The sequence below is a fragment of the Achroia grisella genome, unplaced genomic scaffold, assembly GCF_030625045.1.
Source record: "Achroia grisella isolate CSIRO2021 unplaced genomic scaffold, CSIRO_AGI_Agris_v1 utg905, whole genome shotgun sequence".
Taxonomy (NCBI): Eukaryota; Metazoa; Arthropoda; class Insecta; order Lepidoptera; family Pyralidae; genus Achroia; species Achroia grisella.
This window is the reverse complement of record NW_026713063.1, coordinates 344,471-366,910: the sequence shown is the minus strand read 5'-3', so window position 1 is coordinate 366,910 and position 22,440 is coordinate 344,471. Positions and strand designations below refer to the sequence as shown.

General features: G+C 31.5%; 3 protein-coding genes across 4 annotated transcripts in view; 1 reads left to right on the top strand and 2 right to left on the bottom strand.

Moving 5' to 3' along the window:
• The window catches only part of LOC131853690 (leupaxin), a 79,276-nt gene extending 64,434 nt beyond the window's left edge, over window positions 1–14,842 (bottom strand). Inside the window, exon 1 of one of the 2 annotated variants that reach the window (XM_059204694.1) lies at window positions 14,655–14,842. In XM_059204694.1, the coding sequence (XP_059060677.1) occupies window positions 14,655–14,667 (13 nt within the window). In that variant the 5' untranslated portion in view covers window positions 14,668–14,842. Of the gene's footprint in view, window positions 1–5,329; window positions 5,620–14,654 lie in introns of those variants that run through there. The other variant, XM_059204693.1, reaches the window with a different exon arrangement.
• Window positions 14,843–15,155: 313 nt separating this feature from the next.
• Window positions 15,156–15,891, top strand: LOC131853692 (protein lin-7 homolog C). The gene has a single exon (XM_059204697.1). It carries the CDS (start codon window positions 15,294–15,296, stop codon window positions 15,888–15,890), a length of 597 nt encoding a protein of 198 aa, XP_059060680.1. The 5' UTR covers window positions 15,156–15,293; the 3' UTR covers window position 15,891.
• A 1,139-nt stretch (window positions 15,892–17,030) lies between these two features.
• LOC131853691 (RING-type E3 ubiquitin-protein ligase PPIL2) lies at window positions 17,031–22,026 on the bottom strand. The gene is made up of 10 exons (XM_059204696.1): window positions 22,006–22,026; window positions 21,846–21,923; window positions 21,538–21,757; window positions 20,883–21,192; window positions 19,883–20,007; window positions 19,389–19,533; window positions 18,678–18,826; window positions 18,200–18,351; window positions 17,807–17,996; window positions 17,031–17,280 (listed from the first exon to the last, which is right to left on the bottom strand). Exons 2-10 carry the CDS (start codon window positions 21,875–21,877, stop codon window positions 17,047–17,049), a joined length of 1,557 nt encoding a protein of 518 aa, XP_059060679.1. The 5' UTR covers window positions 21,878–21,923; window positions 22,006–22,026; the 3' UTR covers window positions 17,031–17,046.
• Window positions 22,027–22,440: the final 414 nt, after the last annotated feature.

Here is a 22,440-nt window from a genome sequence, read left to right as displayed (position 1 = left end):
ATATATGTATTTAAAAAAAAATATCCATAAATAAATATCAATATTTTTGTATAACTTGTCTAGTACTTATAACCCAATTTCTGCTTAGTTTGAGACTAGATGGCGCTGTGTGATTGTACTGAGATATTATTATTACATAAATTTTAAATCCTTACTAATATTATAAATGCGAAAGTAACTCTGTCTGTCTGTCTGTCTGTCTGTCTGTCTGTCTCGCTTTCACGCCAAAACTACTGAACCGATTTAAATGAAATTTAGTACGCAGATAGTCTAGACGCAGAGGAAGGACATAGGCTACTTTTTAATGCGTAAAAAGGGTTGTAAGGGGTTCAAAATGGAAATACAAGGTTATCTTTATGCGGTTGAATCCTTATTCGTCATCTTTTCATTTCACTAGCTAACAACCAATCAACACATCGCGTGCGTTTGCGCCATTCGCCATTTTTTCATTTCACTAGCTAACAACCAATCAACACATCGCGTGCGTTTGCGCCAATAAGGTATCCATCACAGAGAACAAAACCACAGATAACATAATGTAAAACGAAAGATCTTGCCGGAAACATGACGTTGACGTTTAGTGAAACTATTGTTTTTTGACACTTTTTTATGATAAAATCGTATATCGTGTGTATGTGTTTTTTCTTTAAACCTGAAATTGGCCGATTGCGAGACAAGTTTGGCGATTTTTTTTATTAATTTGTTTTACGGCTCTGGATACAAGCCCAGTTTAGCCCAACTTAAAGTTTTACAATATAAATTACAAAAATTAAAGTCAATGTCTAATGTTACATAATAATAAATGTCAAACGTTGTTTCTCTGTTCTGACGAACTTATTAAAAAAAAACTTAATAACAATCACAATTTCTTCACATTCTATTATTTACATTTTTTAAATAATGTTGTGGTGTGGCACTATACGAAATTAAATTATTTACCCATTTTTGTAGGTTATAAAGAAATAATGTGTGGGTGTTTATTTAAAAAACATTAACACAAAGTTAATAAAGTATAGGTATTAATAAATATATGGTTGTTGTATCAAAATAGAATTTTCTTATTTTTCACTAAAATAAAAACTAACTGTCTTTTTTATAAAATAAATGACCTTTTCATTGTGTCATATATTATGAAAGTATTTAAATTATTTAGCTGATTGTAAGAAACAAAATGTTGGTTTGTAGATTAATACTGTAAAATTACTATTTGTATGGAAACGATAAAAATATATTTTTGTGCTGCGACAAAAACTAATATTATAAATGCGAAAGTAACTCTGTCTGTCTGTCTCGCTTTCACGCCAAAACTACTGAACCGATTTGAATGAAATTTGGTATACAGATAGTCTAGACCCTGAGAACGGACATAGGCTACTTTTTAATGCGAAAAAAGGGTTGTAAAGGGTTAAAAGGGGGGTGAAAGATTGTATGGAAGAATCGTCATTTTTGAAGCTAGAAGCTTGAAACTTATTTTTGAGGCTGTTGATTAAATATAAATAAAAATGACATTCAATGTTTGTAAAAAATTACCCTTAAGGGGGTAAAATAAAATAGGGGATGCAAATTTTTATGTAAATTCGACATTTTTTAAGCTAGAGGCTTGAAACTTATTTTTGAGGCTGTTGATTAAATATAAATAAATATGACATTCATTGTTTGTAAAAAAATTACCCTTAAGGGGGCAAAATAAAATAGGGGATGATAGTTATTATGTAAATTCGTAATTTTTGAAACTAGAACGATGAAACTATTTTCATTGGTTCTTTTGGGGTAGATTTTTAAATACCCCACTAATGTTATAACTGTGAAAGTAAGTCTGTTTGTCTTTCTGTCAGTCTTACGCTCCAAAATAAAACAAAAATTTAAATGAAATTTAAAAAATTTAAACAGTTAGTTTACACCCGGACAAAGAATATAGGGTACTTTTGAATGTGAAAAAAGGATTGTAAGGGGGTTGCAATGGTATGCTGTATGGAAGAATCGTCATTTTTTAAAACTAGAAGTTTGAGACTCATTTTTAGACATTCAATGTTTGTAAAATTTTTACTCTTAGGGGGAGGGGGGGTAGTAAAATAAAATAGGGAATGAAAGTTATTGTGGAAATTTGCTGTTTGTGTGGTTGTGGAAGCTAGAACGATTAAACTTTTTTCTTTGTCTTTTTAGAGTTAGTTTATTAAATACCCTACTGATATTATACATGTGAAAGTAACTTTGTCTGTCTGTTTGTATCGCTTACACGCCAAAAATATTGAACCGATTTAAATTGAAATTTGAAACAGACATAGATAGACTAGATCCTGAGAAAGGACATAGGTTACTTTTTAATGTGAAAAAGGGTTGCAAGAGGATTGAAAGGGTAGATCCAAGGTCATATAGATGTATCGTCATGTTTAAAGCTAGAAGCTTGAAATTTATTTTTTAGCCTATTGATTAAATATTTATTTTTATTTTTTATCATTTTTTAAGCTAAAATGACGAAACTTATTTATTTGACTTATATTGTGTTAATTGAGTTAAATATTTTTTCATTATTTACGCGGACGAAGTCGCGGGTACAGCTAGTATAACTATAAATGTATATTTATACCTATGAAATACTACTTGTATAGATCAAGTTTACTTTAAAGGAAGGACACAAGAAACAGAAGACCATATGTCGTCTGTACATACAGGATAATCAGGTAATCATAATCTGACATTGTACAATGCGGACGGACGTTATCTCATGTGGCCTCGCTAAGGTCGGATTTACACATTGAATGTAATTTAAGGCGATCCTGTCTTGTTTTTCATTGAAAACTGGTTTTCCGACTCACGTAATTTTACGTTGATAAATTTGCGACTATCTTGTATTACACGGTAATAATATATATATAAATTTATTTTATTATCTTTATATATAAAATTCTCGTGTCACAATGTTGGTTACCATATTCCACCAAACGGATTGAACATTTTTATGAAATTTTACTACCTTAATCATTTTAACGAATAGGTATGCATAATATTCGGTAGGTCTAAGAATCGGCTATCTATTTTTCATAGCCCTAAGTGATAAGGTGTCGTAAAGTCTACTGTTATATGATATTATACAAGTATCATTACATAGTATAAAACAAAGTCGTTGTCGTTGTCTGTCCGCCACTATGTATGCTTAAACCTTTAAAACTACGCAACGGATTTTGTAACGGTTTTTTTTAGATAGACTGATTCAAGAAGAAGGTTTATATATATAATACATGTACACACAACCGAAGCCGGGACGAGAAGCTAGTTATGAAATAAAATAAACAATTTGTTCACGGTTGGCTCATGTAAGATAATTAACATATTTTTTTTAAACTAAAGAAATATTTTCTTCTTCTTATTCATACAAAATCTGTGATATATTAGAATTACAAAGAGGTAAAGAATCAGAGTTTGTATGTTCCGGATAAACTCCGGTGCCTACTACGGAACTGGTTTTGAAAATTCTTTTAGAAAGAAAGAAAAATATTTTATTCAGAGCAATGTATTATTTTAGTGTTGGATAGCGCATTTATCAAGGAAGACTAATAGGCTATAAAATAACGCTACGATGCAATGATGCGAGAACTGTAACGAAAAATGTAGCAAAAACAAGCGACATGTGATGCAGATGAAGTTACGCGGGTCAGCTAGTAATAAATAAAACAAACCTTTATGGTAAATAAACCTTAATGTTCAATACACCTATTTTAGCTGTTTAAACTTTTCACCTTTTCTGCTGAGATAGGTTTTAATTTTATCTATGAAATAAAATTAGCATACATTGAATTTGAAGAATTAATAATAACGCCTATTCCAACATAAATAATAGTTAACGAACAGTTCTTAGATTATGTGCAGTGTAATACGTCCTTGTGTCGACTCCATATGAGGTGACACCAAAAACAATAAACAGACACAAACGCATCACACAGTATTACATAATCATCACTCAATGATGCCATAAGAACAAATACAATCAATAAATACATTAAAAATAAAAGAGGTTCTATTTTTAAAAAAAACTCATCACATCTATATAAATGGCTACTTGATGAATTTGCCGAGTTCATTTATCATAATTATATGGTTATTAAAAATTAAAATATACTTCTTATTAAGTATAATATAAATAATTTTAATATGACGATGAACTATTGTAAATTTATAATTGAAATTAGTAAAGAAAGCGTATTTAACATAAATTAATTTTATTACATAGACCTAAAAGAGTCAGCATAATTGTAATGACTTATTGTTTTAGTAATTATATTTTATTATTGCAATAAAAATTGTAGAATACATTTATAGACAGGGATTTTTTTCATAATTAAGGATTATTTAATAAAGTCGCACAATATGCACGGCACATGATGTGGGTATATGTATATACAAATAATAAGATAAATAATAGAGATAAACCGAAAAACATTACAAACGCTCTACATCATGACAAATGTGACACAAGGATCAACATAATACTAAAACCATTGAATACTACACAATAAATTAATTATATGTTATTTAATATATATGCGCAATGTTATACTTTCTTAATTATTTTGTTTATAGATGAATTTTACAAGGTGGCTGATGTCAATTATACTAGCACGTTCATAATAACAAGGAAAGGTGTTACTTGTACCGATACCTCAATAGCAGTTCATACAAATTTCTCTTTCAGAATAGACTATAAAGCAGTTAATGGGACAGTAAAAGTCAGTACACGATTTGGTCCCCACCCACGGGGCCTTCCAGGAATAGAAGCGGCCGTCATAAAAGAAGCACAGAAACAAAACCGCAAACTCGTCTAGCTCATGTTAATGAAACCAAATTAACATGTTGAACAACAATCACTATGACTACACACAATTAATACCACTTAAACATCTCACAAGTTTTACTCTATAACAAACAAACTCAACTTTCGGCAAAGACAAGTTGATACGGAGATATTTCAAATGTGTTGACACATTAAGCCAACGCTCACACTAAACACTCCGAAAATAACAGGCTGGCATCCATCGCGTGAGTTACAAAAGAGTTGTGCAGACATATTATTAACAGTAACACTTCACGCAATCACGGTTGTAAATAAACATGCATTGAAAACACCGGAATCTGCGATGCACTCGAACGCATCTAATAAAAACAAATAGACTAAACAGATAAATGAAATAGAAGGTAGCGTGGGCGGCGGCAATCATATGATTCTAACACGTAACGAAGATGGACAGTTTGTAAACAAACACACGAGGATATACGTGAATAAAAATTATCAATCGGTGGATGGTAATAATTAATATAACAAATTAATACTCACAGCCCGGCGATATTCCGTTCTCCTTCATAGCGCAGCGGAACGGGTAATAAGTGCCTGGTAGCACCTTGCCGTACATTGTCCGATCCATCTTCGACCAATCGTGAGGCTGTTTATTAGAAATAAAACACCCACCGAGTCCACACTGTGCTCAGAGCACCATAATCACCACCTACACACCCAATGAGTAAACAGCGGCCTACGTGACGCGAAAATGCAGTAATCACTTGCAATTACTACGGGTACTTGAATATAAATGCAAAATTAGCATACACATGTATAATCTCAAGGATATAAAGTAGGTGAATACAGTCTATATCCGATTGTGGTCATATCTCCGAATCCGTTTGGTTATCGACGAAACTAGTGATAAGTGATAAAGATAAGGCCGCAGGGGCCGAGGCCGAGGTCGCGCGCGACGTCTCTGCTACGAGTAGAGCATTCGTCAACACGTCCCAGTCACAACTAAAGTCTAGTGGTAATGGTAAAGCGCCAACGGCACCGGCGCCGACGCACGCCACTCCAGCCTCACCGGCTGGATATTATTTATTTATACACGGCTTAACATTTGTCTAAATCTATTGTTCCGGCGTCAACTGACTTACGAGCTAACTGTACGCTTAAATTCCTAATTATCTGTCTTACTTTTCTCTAATTATACAAATTACTGCAATGAGAACTATGATCAGAAGTTGAATAAAATAACGGATTATTCACTTAAGTAGTGTTTACGATAGTATCGAAAGAAATCAAAAGTTGACCAATAAAATTTTTCATTAGGGGAATATTTTAAATATTTGGTCCGACGATTTCGTACACACAAGAGACATGGCATGAGGAAGGGCGTTAAGGCACGTCCTCGGGCAATGAATTCTAATTTAGCTGTCGGTTACCGCCAAAATTTCTCTCCCACAGCATCCGGCCGCAATACTATGCGCCTGAGCATCTCTTGACATAAAACTTCCGGCTCATCATTTTCACTCCATCACATCTCAGATTTACGATTGTAATTAGAAAGAAAAGTGGGGGCCCTCGCTTTGATCTATCGTTTTCATATCGTTTGGGCGACGGGTTTCTTGTGAACTTCACAATTTTATCATTATATACTACTAGAATTACGGCCATTAATAATTTTACCGTCTTTTCCTGGTAAATCTGTTGTCATTTGATATTTAGATTAACAGCTTTTCGTTTATAATTATGAATGAAAGACTAAATTAAAATACTGCTTTGTTGTTCACAGTTGCAACAGATTTGATAAATGGCTTAACAGTAAGGGACCATCCGATAAATAAATTAGTTTAAGTAAAAAAAATACAAATGACGTCAATAAAAAAATTACAAAAAAATATTGATATAGTAAACATGAACAACCATATTTGAAAAGATTACGAGCTGAGTTTCTTGTCAAGTTCTTCTCATCTCGAAATCATTCCGAACTGACGGTAGATTTGACATATAAGAGTCTGTAATAGACCTACATAAATAAAGATAATTTTGATACATAATCAACGAAGACACGTGTAACATTAAAGGATTAGGTAAAAAGATACACTATATTTGAGACTGTCTCGATGAATAAGAAGGTTGAAAACAAGAATTAAGTACATTCCAATAGAAACAACTGTTGGGCGTTATTTAATTACAAATTTAGTGTTTAGCACTCATTAGAGAACAAGTTTCATTTAACACGATGTCTGTTTACGATCGGCAACAGTGCTATTGTTCCTAGCTTGGCTCCGGCAGAACACTAATAAGGAAGTAAATATTTGAACTGGTCTCGCTAACTCACCTACTTACATACAGTAGAGATGAGGGAATATCAGACAGAAGATTAGAGTTACAATACAATTCGTCTATAAAACCGAATTTTGCAAAAGTTACGAGTGAAGAAAAAGAAAAACTAAAAGTAGGAATGCCGCGCCGTAAGAAAATAACTGAAAATAGAAAATAAAATAAAGGAATACATGAAAGAATGTAACATAATATACAAAAAAAATATTATACGAAATAAAAATTTTCTCCAAATATAAATACAATAAAATTTTCTAATATCATACCTTGTCTTTATTCCATTACTTGGAGTCGACGAAGTATATAATATTATAATGAATACTAGCAGTACAGGCGACTTCGTCCTCGTGGAATTTAACTTAATTTTTCTAAAATAAAAGTAGCTTAAGCTACTCCTTATTACATCAGCTACCTGTCAATAAAAGTCCCGTCAAAATTGGTCCAGCCATTTCAGAGATTAGCCGGAACAAACAGACAGAGTAGTAGAAAACGGTTATTTCAATATTACAAAAAGACACTACAAATTTAAAATTGTATATATATATATATATATATATATATATATATATACATAGATTACTATGTTTACATATAAAGAAAATAGATTGTTTAAAATATTCGATCAGAAAGTTCTGCTTACGAGTCCGATTCAATTATTACCGATTTTTTTGATCGAGAAATCAAACTTAAGATCTTATTAACAAAACTACATAATTGTTCCTCGCAACTCATCATAACTTGGTAAATATGCGTTCGTGTTGTAACGATAAAGGTCCATACATCGTGGGCCGCTTGAAACCGCGCCAAAACCAATCAGGTCCAACAGCCAAGGGTGAAATTACAAGCAACATCAATAGCCGAACGATATTGAATGTTTATAAACATAATATTTTTATAGACAGCAATAAATAAAACAGATAACATTAATTTACAGATAATGTATCGATTTTCCAGTGGTATCTCAATGTTGGTACCGCGTGTGCGTTCTAAATATTATTTTTCAATTTCGGAATTCTTTTTTTTTTAATTTACCTATTCACGAAAAAAATGTCACGATCTGTGAGCACACGTGTCTACACAGCGTACGCGTACAACTGAGGATTGTAGGGGACGCGATACGTGGCTCCACCGCTGGCCCGTGGCCCGTGACGTGATAATGACGTCACCGATCGTCATAAAATGATAAGTCCGCCGGCATAGACCAACAATCCCTTTAACACGGTTAGATAGAAAACTATCAACAGCAAATTTTAAAATAATTATTGTTATTTATCTTAAACAAAATGTTATTTATATTCAAGGGGTTTTATACGTTATGAAGTTATATCGAAAGTCCTGATGAATATCCTATCTTGTCTAAACCGAGACCTATATATTTTTTAAATATATTTGTGGTGAACGATAACGTATAGCGCCAATGCAAAGTAATGGGATGAAAGAAGCGGTACGCTAAAGGGCAGTAGCTAAGTATACGACGAGCATGAGGTAAGTTCAGTTCAAGTAGTTAATTATGACTAATTCACAAAAAAATAACCATAACTGTTCCTATGGGGCGACCGCGTGGAAGTCAACCTGAGGATGTTGCTAGCAATTGAGTCACAACTTTCCATTACTAAAGCCCCCAAATCTATATTATATGATTGACAGTTATACTTACTTTGATCATACACGTGAGCAATGATTGCTCTCTTTATTATTCGAGACGAGACGAACATGGATCACAAAATTATTATACCCCGTACTTACATCATTGATGAAATTGATGTGTCCCCTTATACAAGAAGTTTTTACAACTAGCTGATCCGACAGACGTCCTGTCTTGACTATGAATCGTACATAGAAAAAACATAAAAAAAATTAATAACCATATTAAATTTTCTAATGTTCTGTGCCACTTTTTTATTTATTTTTTTATATGAACCTTCTCCTGGCTCCTTTCAGTCTTTTACACGTGATACCATTACCATGGGAAATAAGGATTTATTTATATACGTATTTGTCACACAGAATGTGTTACATCCTTTACTTGCAAGCATAAAAAAGTTAATAGGTCGATCCACCGTTAAGTATGACGGTCACTCAATTGACCTCATTGATCCACATAGGCCAGTGAGCGCAGTTTTACTTCTTTTGAAGTTTCATAGACATTAAATATTTTTTTAATATAATTGGAATGTTAATAAAAGGATGATGTCATGTCTCTTATTCTATAATTTTATTGCTTTATCTTAACCGACCAACTATCAAAGCAGGCTGCTTTAAGCTGCTTTAAACTCTGGCGGCTGCAATAGGAGACTGAGGTACTAGACTACGTAAAAACAGCAGATTTTTAGTCTACCTCTGGTAGTAGTTTGCTCTATGAATGCGTTACAGTAGGCGTGTCCCTCTGTCCTCACGTATCGATTACGAAATTATAAGCACGTTAAATAATTACGTTAATTAAACCAAAGGAGCGGGAAACTAAACATAGAGGTGGGTGTGTGCCCATTGCGTGTTGATGAAGCTATTTGTAATGTAAATTAAAACTGAGGTAATATATTACATATATGTACGTATGTTTATACCATCATATATATGAATAGATATGTCTAACTAGCTATCCACCCGACTTCATTGTGGCAATAATAAGAGTTCTCTTTTTTTTTTAAATAAAATACAGTCATTTTTGTTGCTGATAAATGATAATATAGCTTCTTCTACATCAGACTATTTTTTTTAAAAATTAACTCGTTTTTAATAATTTTATTTTCTACTCAAATCTTTCTTTTTTACAGTTTTATTGTACACTTATGTACAATAAAATTATAAAAAAGAAACGATAGCTTAATAAAGTAACCTATGGCAACATTGTATTACTCCTAATTTTCATAATTATATTTATATGCAACCAGAGTGAAAATTCATACAAATTTATCTGTGTGAATATCTTTGTCTCAACTAATCCTGCACCTTCTTCATTGTAATAAGATGAAATAAACTTTTTCAGTATAGTATAGGACAAGTATTCATAAATCTTATCCACTCATATCGTAAACCATTTGTCTAAACAGTAATGAGCGTTCCTATTCGAGGCATTCGAACACGTCGCGTTCCCTGCATCCTCTGACTGCGATAAATCAAACTGATACATCTATAACATGTTACTTCTAAAAATACAACAGCAACATTCAAATTCTAACAAACGCCGATCATTCATTCGAGAGGATTACGGCGCTCGGTATGCAGAACTGCGCAGTGTCAGCGAGGGTGAACTTATGTGGAGTGACAGTCGGTCTGAAATGGCTGGAATTTTTGTGAAAATATATACTTGTTATTAGTGGTATTTTTAACACTACATCAATCACTCGTATACGAGTAACATCAGATAATATATACCAATTGCTATTTTGTGTAAAGTGTACCTTTAGATCCTAAAATATGACTACATGTGTGCACTATAAGTATATTGTTGATAAAATAAACTTAACCGATTATTTCACTAATAACAAATCCCAGTTCCATTTAACGACTTACCTGGGATAATTTTTTACAACAAAAATGTGCGAATTTTCCAGGGTTGTTATTACTATTATTATTATTATATTGGTACCTACTATATTCTATCGCAGTAGTGTTTATGTCTGTCTCACAATTTGAGCCGCCAAACAGTGCGCTTATGAATTTACGGGGTACTCGACAGAACACCTTAGTCCTTCAGAATGGCAACGTATCAGTCCTGTGATATCAAAGATGCTACCATTACGAAGTGATGTCCGTGGTGCTGTTCAAGTATATAGACGACGGTAGCCTCTTATCATCAGGTGGGTAGTCAGCTTGTATGCCATTAAAAAAAAATCAACTTATATCTGCAGGTTGTGCTCCTAGATATTTCGAAAGGGCATTTGATTGTGGGCATCCGGTACTGTCCTACTTTACGCCAATGCGTAAACGGTTGTAATGGCCCTTGATGGCTCCCTGTTGTCGGGTGATTAATGACTCCTATCGAGGTCGATTCCCTACCTTCAATCATGTAATAGCTACGAACACTCCCAGTTTAGCACAAGATTATTGCCGCATCATACAACTTATTAAAACTGTTATTAATTCTTAGATATTTTATACTGACGTTTTATAAATTAAAAATATAAGATATTAGAATGTAAAATACGTGAGCATTGATATATAAAAATGCTAAACGAAACAGCGTTATGGTAACACGAGAAGTATGACGTAAACATATCTACTTGTCAACTAATGTTAATCAACAGTTTGTTATCGCAATTATGGTCAACCCTGCTTACATCATTGCAGTATATATAATAGCTGTCTGAATTTGAGTGTCGTCTTATGATAGTTGTTTATTTTTATTTGTCACTGAAATGACAAACAAGTTCATTAACAGCATTACAGGCGTTATGTCACCCGTTATACCGCTCATGTGTTGCCAATAAGGACTACTTGGATATTTTGTCCATTTACTCAGTAATTTCACTCATGTATCGACACATAACGACTGTATATAAAGTCTACCTAGATAAAATCAGTGTTGTATTGACAAACAAAGTGTTGGAATCGATAATATTGTGTCACACAAAAACAGCAAACTATAAAGCTTGGCGACTGAATTAGGTGAGATTGTATTACGTATTTCAGTCGCCAAGTAGGTTGCTATATATTTACAAAAACAACACTTTGTACAAAGTGTTTTTTGTGTCTGCGTAGGTGAAAATTGTGTTGTATTGACAAACAAAATATTGAAATCTAAAATACTGTGTCACGCAAAAACCAGCAAACTATAATGCTTTATGAATTAGTTGAGACTATCTCGCGTATTTCAGCCGCCGAGTACGTTACTTTCAGGCAGACAACTTTATGCAAAGTCAGCGTAAGCAAAATTTAAAATCGGTGTTGTGTTCACAGAATGTTGGAATCGAAAATATTGTGTCACATGACAAATAGCAAACTATAAACTGGTCGCGTGAAAGCAATGACATGTCTTTGAAAATACGCAGTTTATGTACAAACACCATAAAATGTCAATAGATGTTAGTAGTAATTAGCAGCAATGCCGTGCAGGCAATGCAGTATACACAGAGTTACACAACTACATGCTTTTATACAGTGACAACCTCAATGGTGGGTATTTTGGAAATTTGTGGAGAAGTTTTATGTTCAGTAGTAGAAGAATGGCTGAAATAATGAGACGTAAAGTTGACGTAACGTGACCTAAACGTAAATATGTTCACGACTGTGAATCGTAGTGTTAGGTGTATAAACGGCCTCCTCACCGATTACGTTTTTTATAATAGTTGTTGTCAAATATAGATTGACATCAGTGTAAATAAATTATAAAAAAGGACAATAGAATTATTCTGCAAACATACATATTATTTATTATTTAAACACATCTCAACAAAAAGAACCCCACCACAACACGTAGTGAAAGCAACACTTGACGTCCTCATTTCGTATAGTATATTTGAAGACAACGTGGAGAGTCTACCACATGTAGTACCTTCTCATCTTTATCTTTAAATATCATAAATAGGTAAAAAATTTTCTAGCAGAAGAAGAACTTTCTTCAATTTAGACGAAATGGATGGTAAGGATAGTGATAAAAAAATATGACGTGCACAGGCAGCCGAAAAGTCTCATGTGATTAAATTATTTTAAGTTGAAATATGTGCGTTAATATCTGGAGGAATTAGGTTGAAATTTGCACAGCACATGTTGTTAAATATATGACATGAAACAAATATGCTGACCATACCCTGAAAATACCCTGAAGGGATGAAAGAATTATAGGTACTTATTATATTATCATTTAATATTTTAATAAGGAATTAATAAATGGTATCTAATACACGTTATATTTATGTTTTTGGTTATCAGCAATAGATAGTATGAACAAAGGAACAAATTCGCAAGCAATCTGGGGAAAAAAATTTTTTTGGCAAAGTTTTATCCAGGGAAAGACTGAGCATAAAGATTTTAGCAAGTGTGTACTACTGTCTTATCTATTCCTGCCACAAAGAAAATTCTCTTCTAGAAAGAGAATTTTCTCCTGCTTGAACTGTGTGATATAGGTGTTAAATTACAGTTCTTCAGTTCAGAATTTTCAAGTCAGGAGTTAAAATGACTCTCTATTTATAGAGAATTATTTTATACTAGCTGTGCCTGCGGTTTTACCTGCATGAAATTTATAGCCTATGTTATTCTGATGTATAAGCTATATTACTATAAAGTTTCATCAAAGTCCATTCAGTACACTTTGCGTTAAAGAGTAATAAACATCCATACTCACATACTTTCGCATTTATAATATTATTAAGTTAATTTAGTGATATAAAAATAGTGAATATACTATACATTCTTTGTAGCAGCATATTTTGATTTCTTTAATAAAATAAAATTTGTAATACCTATCTATATTCATAATAAATAGTAGCATGTATTGTCTTCAAATATGATATAATTATTTTAATTAATCCAATTATCTTAATTTTTGGTGATAATTATAATTACATTCATACAATTGGTATAAATGCAAAAGTGTGTTTGTCAGTTTGTACCGTTTCAACAATAAAAGGCTAAACAGGTCTTAATTAACTTTTATAAAAAAAGTTTGTATCACAAGGATGAAAATAGACTATACTTTACATATAAGAAATCACTGGTAAGAGTATAAAATATACAATTAACACTAAATTAATAAAGGAAAACTTATAAGTACATAGATTTTTATTGCTATAAAATCAAATAATGGCAAATGAATACTCTTTCAGAGTATTTTCTATTCTACTTAACAAGTGTAGTAACAATATCCAGAAAGTATCTAGTCATTATTTGTAGCATTTATATAGATTAATAGAACATATAAAAGTATATGTTTTAAGAATAAAAATATATAATGTACCATATTAAAATACAACTATAACATTACTATGTATGCATACATTTATCAATTTATTTCAATATTTTATTTAATACACCAATGGGAAATGGGAATCAGTATTTATTATAGTTTTACTTGAGCATATTAGTTGTTTATATTGAGTTTTTTCTTATTGTTTAAAAATGGTATCAATATTTTATTTTAATTAGTAATATTTTTTATGACCAATAAGATCCCAAGTGGTGAAGTACACACACACACACACAATAAAATTAAAGTGGATATGTCCGTACAAGAAATTGCTACAATGTGACTCACAGAAAGCCCTATCAATTCAATGTAAGAAGTGCATATAAAAATTCTGGTTAATATGGTTGCTAGTATTCATAACACATAATTTGCATTATAAGTATTCTGTTACGCATGTTTTTACATATACGTAGTTCACTATCAATATTTATCTAAGGATTTACAGGAAATTACATTTAGAAAATAGTTTATAAATTATATTGTATGTTCATTCATAATTTAATGCCATAAATAAGTAAGAACTTTTTGTAACTTTTGAAGGTGTGTGAAATTTGACCATGCTATTTTGATAAAACACGTCATTGCAATCAGAACAAGCCAAACAGGTTAAGATAACAGAAGAAAACTTACCTAAATCGTCCATGACAAGAATTAAGAATCCTTTCTCTTCAAATTATATGAGTTGTCCTTGTGAAAATCACTATTATTTGTCTTAAAAATTACACAAATAGTCTGCAAATCAAATAAACCGCAAATTACATTTATTAACACTACAATAAAAAAAAATGCCAATATAAATATGCAAACTGCAATACAAATTACAATTTGTCTTAATTTATGTTGGTACGACTGAAGAAACTGCCACTGTCAACTGTCAACAATGTTGTGATGTCAAAATATTTGGTAATTTCTGAACGATTTTACATGTTTTATAGCAGCAGCGTGATTGTGCCCATACAACCATAATTTTATCATACAAAAATTACACAATGGTATTCAATTAGACGTTTTAATAAATCTGTAATAATAATACTTCACATTTAACATTTTAAATTTATTTTTATTACATATTTGCAAATTTTTCTCCAAAGGAGGCTTTAAATTATAATTTCTTAAGTGGTCACACTGTACTATTGATTCATTCATATTTCCAGAACTATAGATTGTCTTGAGTACGAATCTTTCAGATTTCTGTACTATTTTCTAGTTTTACTTGTTTAGAATTACGCCCATTTTTGTTTTTAGTGTTAGTGATAAACAGATTAAAATATGAGCAGTTCAGGTGAACAGTTAACATTAGCAAGAGACATCAAAAGAGCTATTGAGCTACTGGAAAAGCTGCAGCAAAGTGGAGAGGTACCAGCCACGAAACTAGCAGCTCTTCAGAAGGTATTGCAAAGTGATTTCCTGAATGCCGTGAGAGAAGTTTACGAGCATGTGTACGAAACTGTCGATATTCAAGGCTCCGCTGATATTCGGGCTTCGGCCACTGCCAAAGCAACGGTGGCTGCGTTTGCTGCGGCCGAAGGACACGCTCACCCTAGAGTCGTTGAACTGCCAAAGACCGAGGAAGGTCTAGGCTTTAACGTGATGGGAGGGAAGGAACAGAATTCGCCTATTTATATATCCAGAATTATCCCTGGGGGTGTGGCAGACCGTCATGGAGGATTAAAAAGAGGTGATCAGCTGCTTTCTGTGAATGGAGTATCAGTGGAAGGCGAAAACCATGAGAAAGCTGTAGAGCTATTAAAGCAAGCTGTTGGATCAGTGAAGCTTGTCGTTCGGTATACTCCCAAGGTTTTAGAAGAGATGGAAATGAGATTTGACAAGCAGCGCACAGGACGGCGACGTCAGAACTACAACTAAGTACCCAAATAGTAAAACTGTGTTCAGTTTGTGAATATTTTAATAGAATGTTATGTTTTAATTGCCTGGCTGAGAAGCATGGTTGAAATTTTGACTTGTCTCCTGTTTTTGGGTGATTGACCTAATTGTTTATATTTTATTTTAAAGTTTATGAGGGATTTACATTATTATTATATAATTACATTCTTTCTAAATAACAGCACATATACAACTACAAAATGTGTGCATTGTGCGATTGGATTATATATATAAATATATGAATTAGTAATTTCAATATGAACTTTTCCCATACTCCATCTCATTAAGGCCTTTGAGCCGAGGCTATTATGGTAATAAACCAAATATTTGAAGTGAAGAAGCTGACAAGTTTTGTAACATATATAATAGACTAGGATTTCCAAAAAATTGGTTGATGCTTGGGGCAAGTGCCAAACCTGTGAATCCACATTATATTTTGCGTTGTACCATTTAAATAGTTGTTTATGATTATTATTAAGTAATTACTATATAAAACATCAATACCATAACCCTACACATTGTAGTGTTATTTTGAGTTACTGCACTTTTGCTCCAAAATGTAGTTCTCTATAAATCTTTGATATTTGTATGACTAAGGACTATGTTCATTAAGTATTATTTATGTATAATTTATGCTATACATTTTTAATAAAAATTATTTATTGCAAATTAATTATAATCATCTGTATCCATACATAATAATACTGTGTTGACTCCACCATAATGTATTTATTTGAAATGAAATGAATTTATTTACAAAATACAATTAGTTGGTACTTATATTTGTACATTATAGTATTTAAGTTAAAATGAAGCACTTTATGTCTGTAAATAAATTTAATAGACAAAATAAATCATTTTTATATAGGTACTTTAAAATACACTTAAGTCATATATGACTAAGTGGTCAAACCTGATCAAGCATTAGGACTTTATGCACTTAAATTTTTAAACTCCATAATATTGATCTTTATAGGACTGATAATGAAGGAGTTCTTCACACAGAACTAGATTAGAAATGTACTTAATCACTTTATTATTAATTATAATCTTATGCAAAATGTCAGTATTCTAGTTGGTATCATAACAATTAAAAATATTAAATGATATATACATGTTTTATTATTCTCTACATAAACTACCATGAGTCAAAGCTTCCAAATTTATAATTAGGATCTTTTTTAGGTTTCTTCATTGGTACATCCTGAGTTTTAACTGTTTTGCTGGATGTTGGCACTTCTTGTAAATTTAAGTACTTTCCAACACCATCTCTGAATACTTTGAGAGGCTGTTTTGTTGCTTTTTTAGGTTTTACACCAGGGCCATCTGCTTCAGCCTGTCTTTTCAACTCTTCTGCTCTTTCTATAGCTAACTGTAAAATAAAATTATTTATATAATAAAATCCACAAAAGCAATATCTTTTTTTGTATTATAATTGTGACTTTATTGTTAAATAATAGATTACAGTGAGTGAGTTTGGACAGTGAAATTATATAGTATAGTGGCATAACTTAAGAAACATTTGAATTTGAAACAAAGATCTACAACAGTCTATCCTATTGTGTTGTTCATGTATTTAGATGATGGTTATTATTTCCTACAGGTTTGTTATAAGCTAAGATGTTCCAGATTAATAAAAAAAGAGGTAGATTTCCAAAAGATTGTATACATGGGTAACTTTATTTACATATTTCATTCAACAAGCTTGCATTGTAAGGTGTGTTCCGGAGTTAAAGGAAAATCCGTCAAATTACAGGATAATATAGGTATAATACCTTAGTCTTTATAAATAGAAGTCTTAAGCATCACATGTTTAAATATATTGGTGACATTTACCAATTACAATCAGATAGGCATTAGTTTGTTTTTAATTACAATTAAATAAAAAACATATTTACCTGTTCTTCAGCTTCACTGAATGGGTCCACAAATACTTGGGCTACTTCAATAACAATGTCTTGAATCGGCCTATCCTTATTATCAACTTCTATTTGCTCCATTGCATTCAATGTGTCCAGTCCACCAACCAGTTTGCCAAATATTGTATGCTTGCCGTCTAATTGTTTGCAGGAGCGAAATGTTATGAAACTAAAAATATAACGATTAGTCATTAATTACATCTAAAATATCCTAAAAACCAACTTTAATTAATTTGACTGTTTTTTACAAATGAACATAAAAACTATAAAGATAAACACAAAGTAATTAAATAACTAAAATATTGTTATATCTATTAGGCGTATGGTGTTATTTATCAAAATGCGGGTAGTAGAATGAAAGTATACACTTACAACTGTGATCCATTAGTGTTAGGTCCAGAATTGGCCATAGAAAGAACTCCGCGTCCGGTATGATGTAGATTTGGTCTGATTTCATCCTCAAATGGTTTATTCCAGATTGATTCGCCACCTACTCCTGTGCCTGTGGGGTCGCCACCTTGTATCTAAAATTATTGATATAAAAATTAAACTCATTTTACAATGAACAAATAATATAATTGGAATACAAATGAAGTTGCATCTCAGCACCAGGCTTAGTACACATTGGTTTCTGATTCAATCTCATTTGCATTTGTAAGTTTATGCAGGTACACTTATCAAGGCGTCCCGCCAGCGCCAGTCCCGTTAGCGCAAGTGGGTGCACTATTCCATTAATTATTTATTTATTTTATTTCTTCAAACATTAATGCAGAAATATAAATGCATATGGCGGACTTAACACCTTGAGGTAAGAATTAAGACCATTATCATTCGTTAGAAAAATATTCACCATGAAGTTTCGTATCGATCTGTGAAACTTAGTGCCATTGTAGTATCCATTATGGCAGTGCTTTATGAAATTGTCAGATGCCTTTGGTGTGGCGTCACAGTACAGCTCAAAATTAAGTGGACCCACATTCGTCACCAGCCTCACATATCCTGTAATTAATAAAAAATAATAATATGTGTATACAGTATTAATTTAAAATGATTAACAATTTCAATATAGTTCTTTATTTCAAAGTGTATAATAATAATAATCATCATCATTATATGTCTCAAATAAAAACTAATACAATTATTGCTTATAGAACAATACAATTAGAAAGTAATGAACCAGACAAATGGTTTGTAACCTAGAGGAGCAGAGAGTCCACCCGCTCTGCTGTTCTGTTATAGCTTTTATTAGTAAATTAATACAAAAAGAGATCGACAATGATGATAGTACTTAAGTTCTAAACTACTATTACATTATAAACTAATAAAATTGGACAATAAGAAACTTAAAAATTATTCCGGATTAATTACAAAATTAAAATATACTGCCACACATAATATGTGTGGCAGTATTTATAAGTATGTAAACTTGATTCACCAGTCAAAATTTGATTTGAGATGGATAGATTGTAATTCAATGAAAATTAATACATTGTATTACTATAATATGTAAGTAGTATGCAGTATACTCCACAATTAATTAGTTAAACAATTGAATAAATACCTTTTTTCTTCACTCTCTCATATTTGACTTCATCTTCACAAACTATTGCAGCTTCATGAACAGTCTCAGGTACCATAGCAGTAGATGTGAAGCTGGCAGCCACCATTCCAGTGGAATAATGTGCGGCATTGAATTTGTCTGCAACCTGTGTAACAATACCTGATAACGGCAAACCTATGGCCTTGTTGGTCTAGCTAGCCTAGGTTTCACTAGGCACACAACTTTACTTCCGATGGTTAAATTATCCAATCCATATTGCTTATTGTACATATTAATTTTACATGTATTTACTCCAACTTAGCAACTGTTAGTTCAGGACAGGACAGGACCCATGACCAGGATAATTGTAGGTGTCGAATTATATCTTAAAGAGTATATTATATCATGTAATTATACTTTTTATATAATGTTTTCATTAATTGAAGATAGACTTTGTCATGTTACATAGGATTTTTGTAATTTTAAATCTTAAGTATCTATGAACAACTTTATACCTCTTTCTTTTTTTCCTGTTTTTCTGGTGCTTTATACTCCTTTTCTAGTTCATTTAAAATGTCTTTAGTTTCAGCAGATACCGTTTTCAATCTGGCATGAGGATCCTTTTTCATTGCAATTTCCTCTGCAAAAAATATGTATAAATTAATGGAATACAAAAAATTCCATTGCCAAAAGTTTTCTTAATTCAAAATATTATTAGACTGGGTCATAAACAACTATATTTACATATAAATAAAATCATGAACACCCAAAAATTCTCTGTTTATCTATTTGTGTATTAATGTTTAGCATAAAAATGGCTGAAATTGATTTTTCTTACAAAATGTTGTTAAATATGTGTCAACATATATATCCTAGAGTAATATTAGGAAAATACCCCTAAATGGATATACTAGTAATTATTTATAAATATAATAACAATTATTGTTAATTTTTTAAAACAAAATTTAAGGTGTCATAAAATATTCTATTTAGTTTTGTAATATTTATATTCAATACAATGCATGGCATGTACAAATGTACATGCAGATGAAGTTGCAGACATGACTAGTTTGTAAATATAGAAAAGAAAATATAGGTCCTTTGAAATATAGAATAGTGGTTGAAATTTGAATATATATTAAATTTTATTAATTAAACATGTTCTAGTGTTGAAGATAAAATGAATCTGTGAATGTGTGTATCATTAGTGTATCATTTTTATGCATATAGAAAAATCTTATGTTCTGTAACTGTGTAAAATGTCTAATTTTCATCAATAGGTACTAAGGTGTTTTCCTTCACATAATATGTAAACATTGAAAAAACATATATCAAACATATAGAAGTGTATAGTTTTTATGCATATTAAAAACCTCCATATTAAAATCCATAACTGTGCAAAATCTCATGTTACTTCCTCTATGCAATTTTCATGAAAATATGTGAAGGAAAACCTTTGTACCCCTCAAAGGTTTTCCTTCACATATTATATGTAAACACTAAAGAAAGTCATACCTTCTGTCTCTACTCTCAAATTGTTCTTGACATGATGAAATTTTGATATGTTAAATTTGTTCAGGTTGTTTGGGTCCTGTATTGTGATAATGTCACTTCTTGCAAATGGAGTATCATTAATGAGGTCCTTCCAATTCTTGCCTTTGATATTAAGCTGTTCCACAGCTTCATAGGAGAACACATTGCCACTTGTGCCAATTGCCACAATGTGTGAGTTTTTAGTAAATGGTTTAAATAAAACTGGACAATGGTAGTCACCTTGAGCATTTTTGAAGAAGTTCAATTTTATCAGTGATTTAATGTCAAATTTCTGTAAAATAGACAAGATTTAAAATCAATTACGGGAGTATTTATGTTAAAAAAATATTTCTATTATGATATTATTATTTTTCCTACTATAATAAAACTGCTATTTAATGTTTTACAGAATAATATTTCTATACACATATACTAATACTAAAAACAAACTTTAAAAAGTAGTTAAACATCCTAAAATATTTTAACTATATAAAAATTTGGATGTAATACTTAAAATAACTAAGTAGTACAAAGAGTTTTATTTGGTCATGACCAAGCACTAAAATGAAATTAACTATGCCCGTTATATGAAAACTGAGTTATGCTAAGTACAAATTAGAAAATAATATTTACTTACCTTACCAGTCACAGGGTTCACTTTAAACTTCTTCAAGAACTCAATAATAGCTTGTAGTTCGAAAATATTACCATCTGCATCACAATACGGATCATCGAAAGTCTGCAGACAGAGGCAACAATGATCATATGGGAGCCTCTTAAAAGTAGTATCCTCCTCAACAGACGTGCCTGATCTTTTTCCACCATATAGAGTAGTCCATTCGGTGTATGTTATATACCTAAACATTTACAGAAAATATGATATAAGACTATTTTATTTCTGATGTATTTACATCAAGTTATACTGAGTGTTATTTATGTACAAACATTTTATCCTTCTGGTGTTGGCGTTTACCCATTTTGTAATTGCTTTGAACGAAGACGAACTATTAAATCAAATAATTTCTGCAATTAAATCAAAGATTAAGAACAAATAAAAATATGAGGAATTTAAGAATTTTAATAACAATTCTAAATCCACAATTACCACAATATCAAATCAATCAAGTTATAATTATATGTCACAACTGTCAAGTCAAATTTGACTGATTCCCACTGGCAGTGACTGACACTCTCATGGAGCTGCAGATAATATTGCTAGAAAAAATAACTTTTCACTAATTATAAGTTATTTCGACTATTTGTAATAACAATTTGCGACAATTCGTTACAAGATTGCGTAATCTTTCGTATAATATATCTATCCAACTTTATATAAGTAATATCAAGCCACGTGTACAAAACCTTAGTGATTATTTAAAATTCAAAAACACTAAAATAAATATTATTCAATAAAAAATATTAATTTGCTTAGCAGTAATAAACCACTGTGTGTAATACAAACTCAACAAAAATTCTTTAGACTGTCTAAGGAGCACAAAATATTGATTTTCTCATTTCATTGTATTTTCATTCAGTAGTA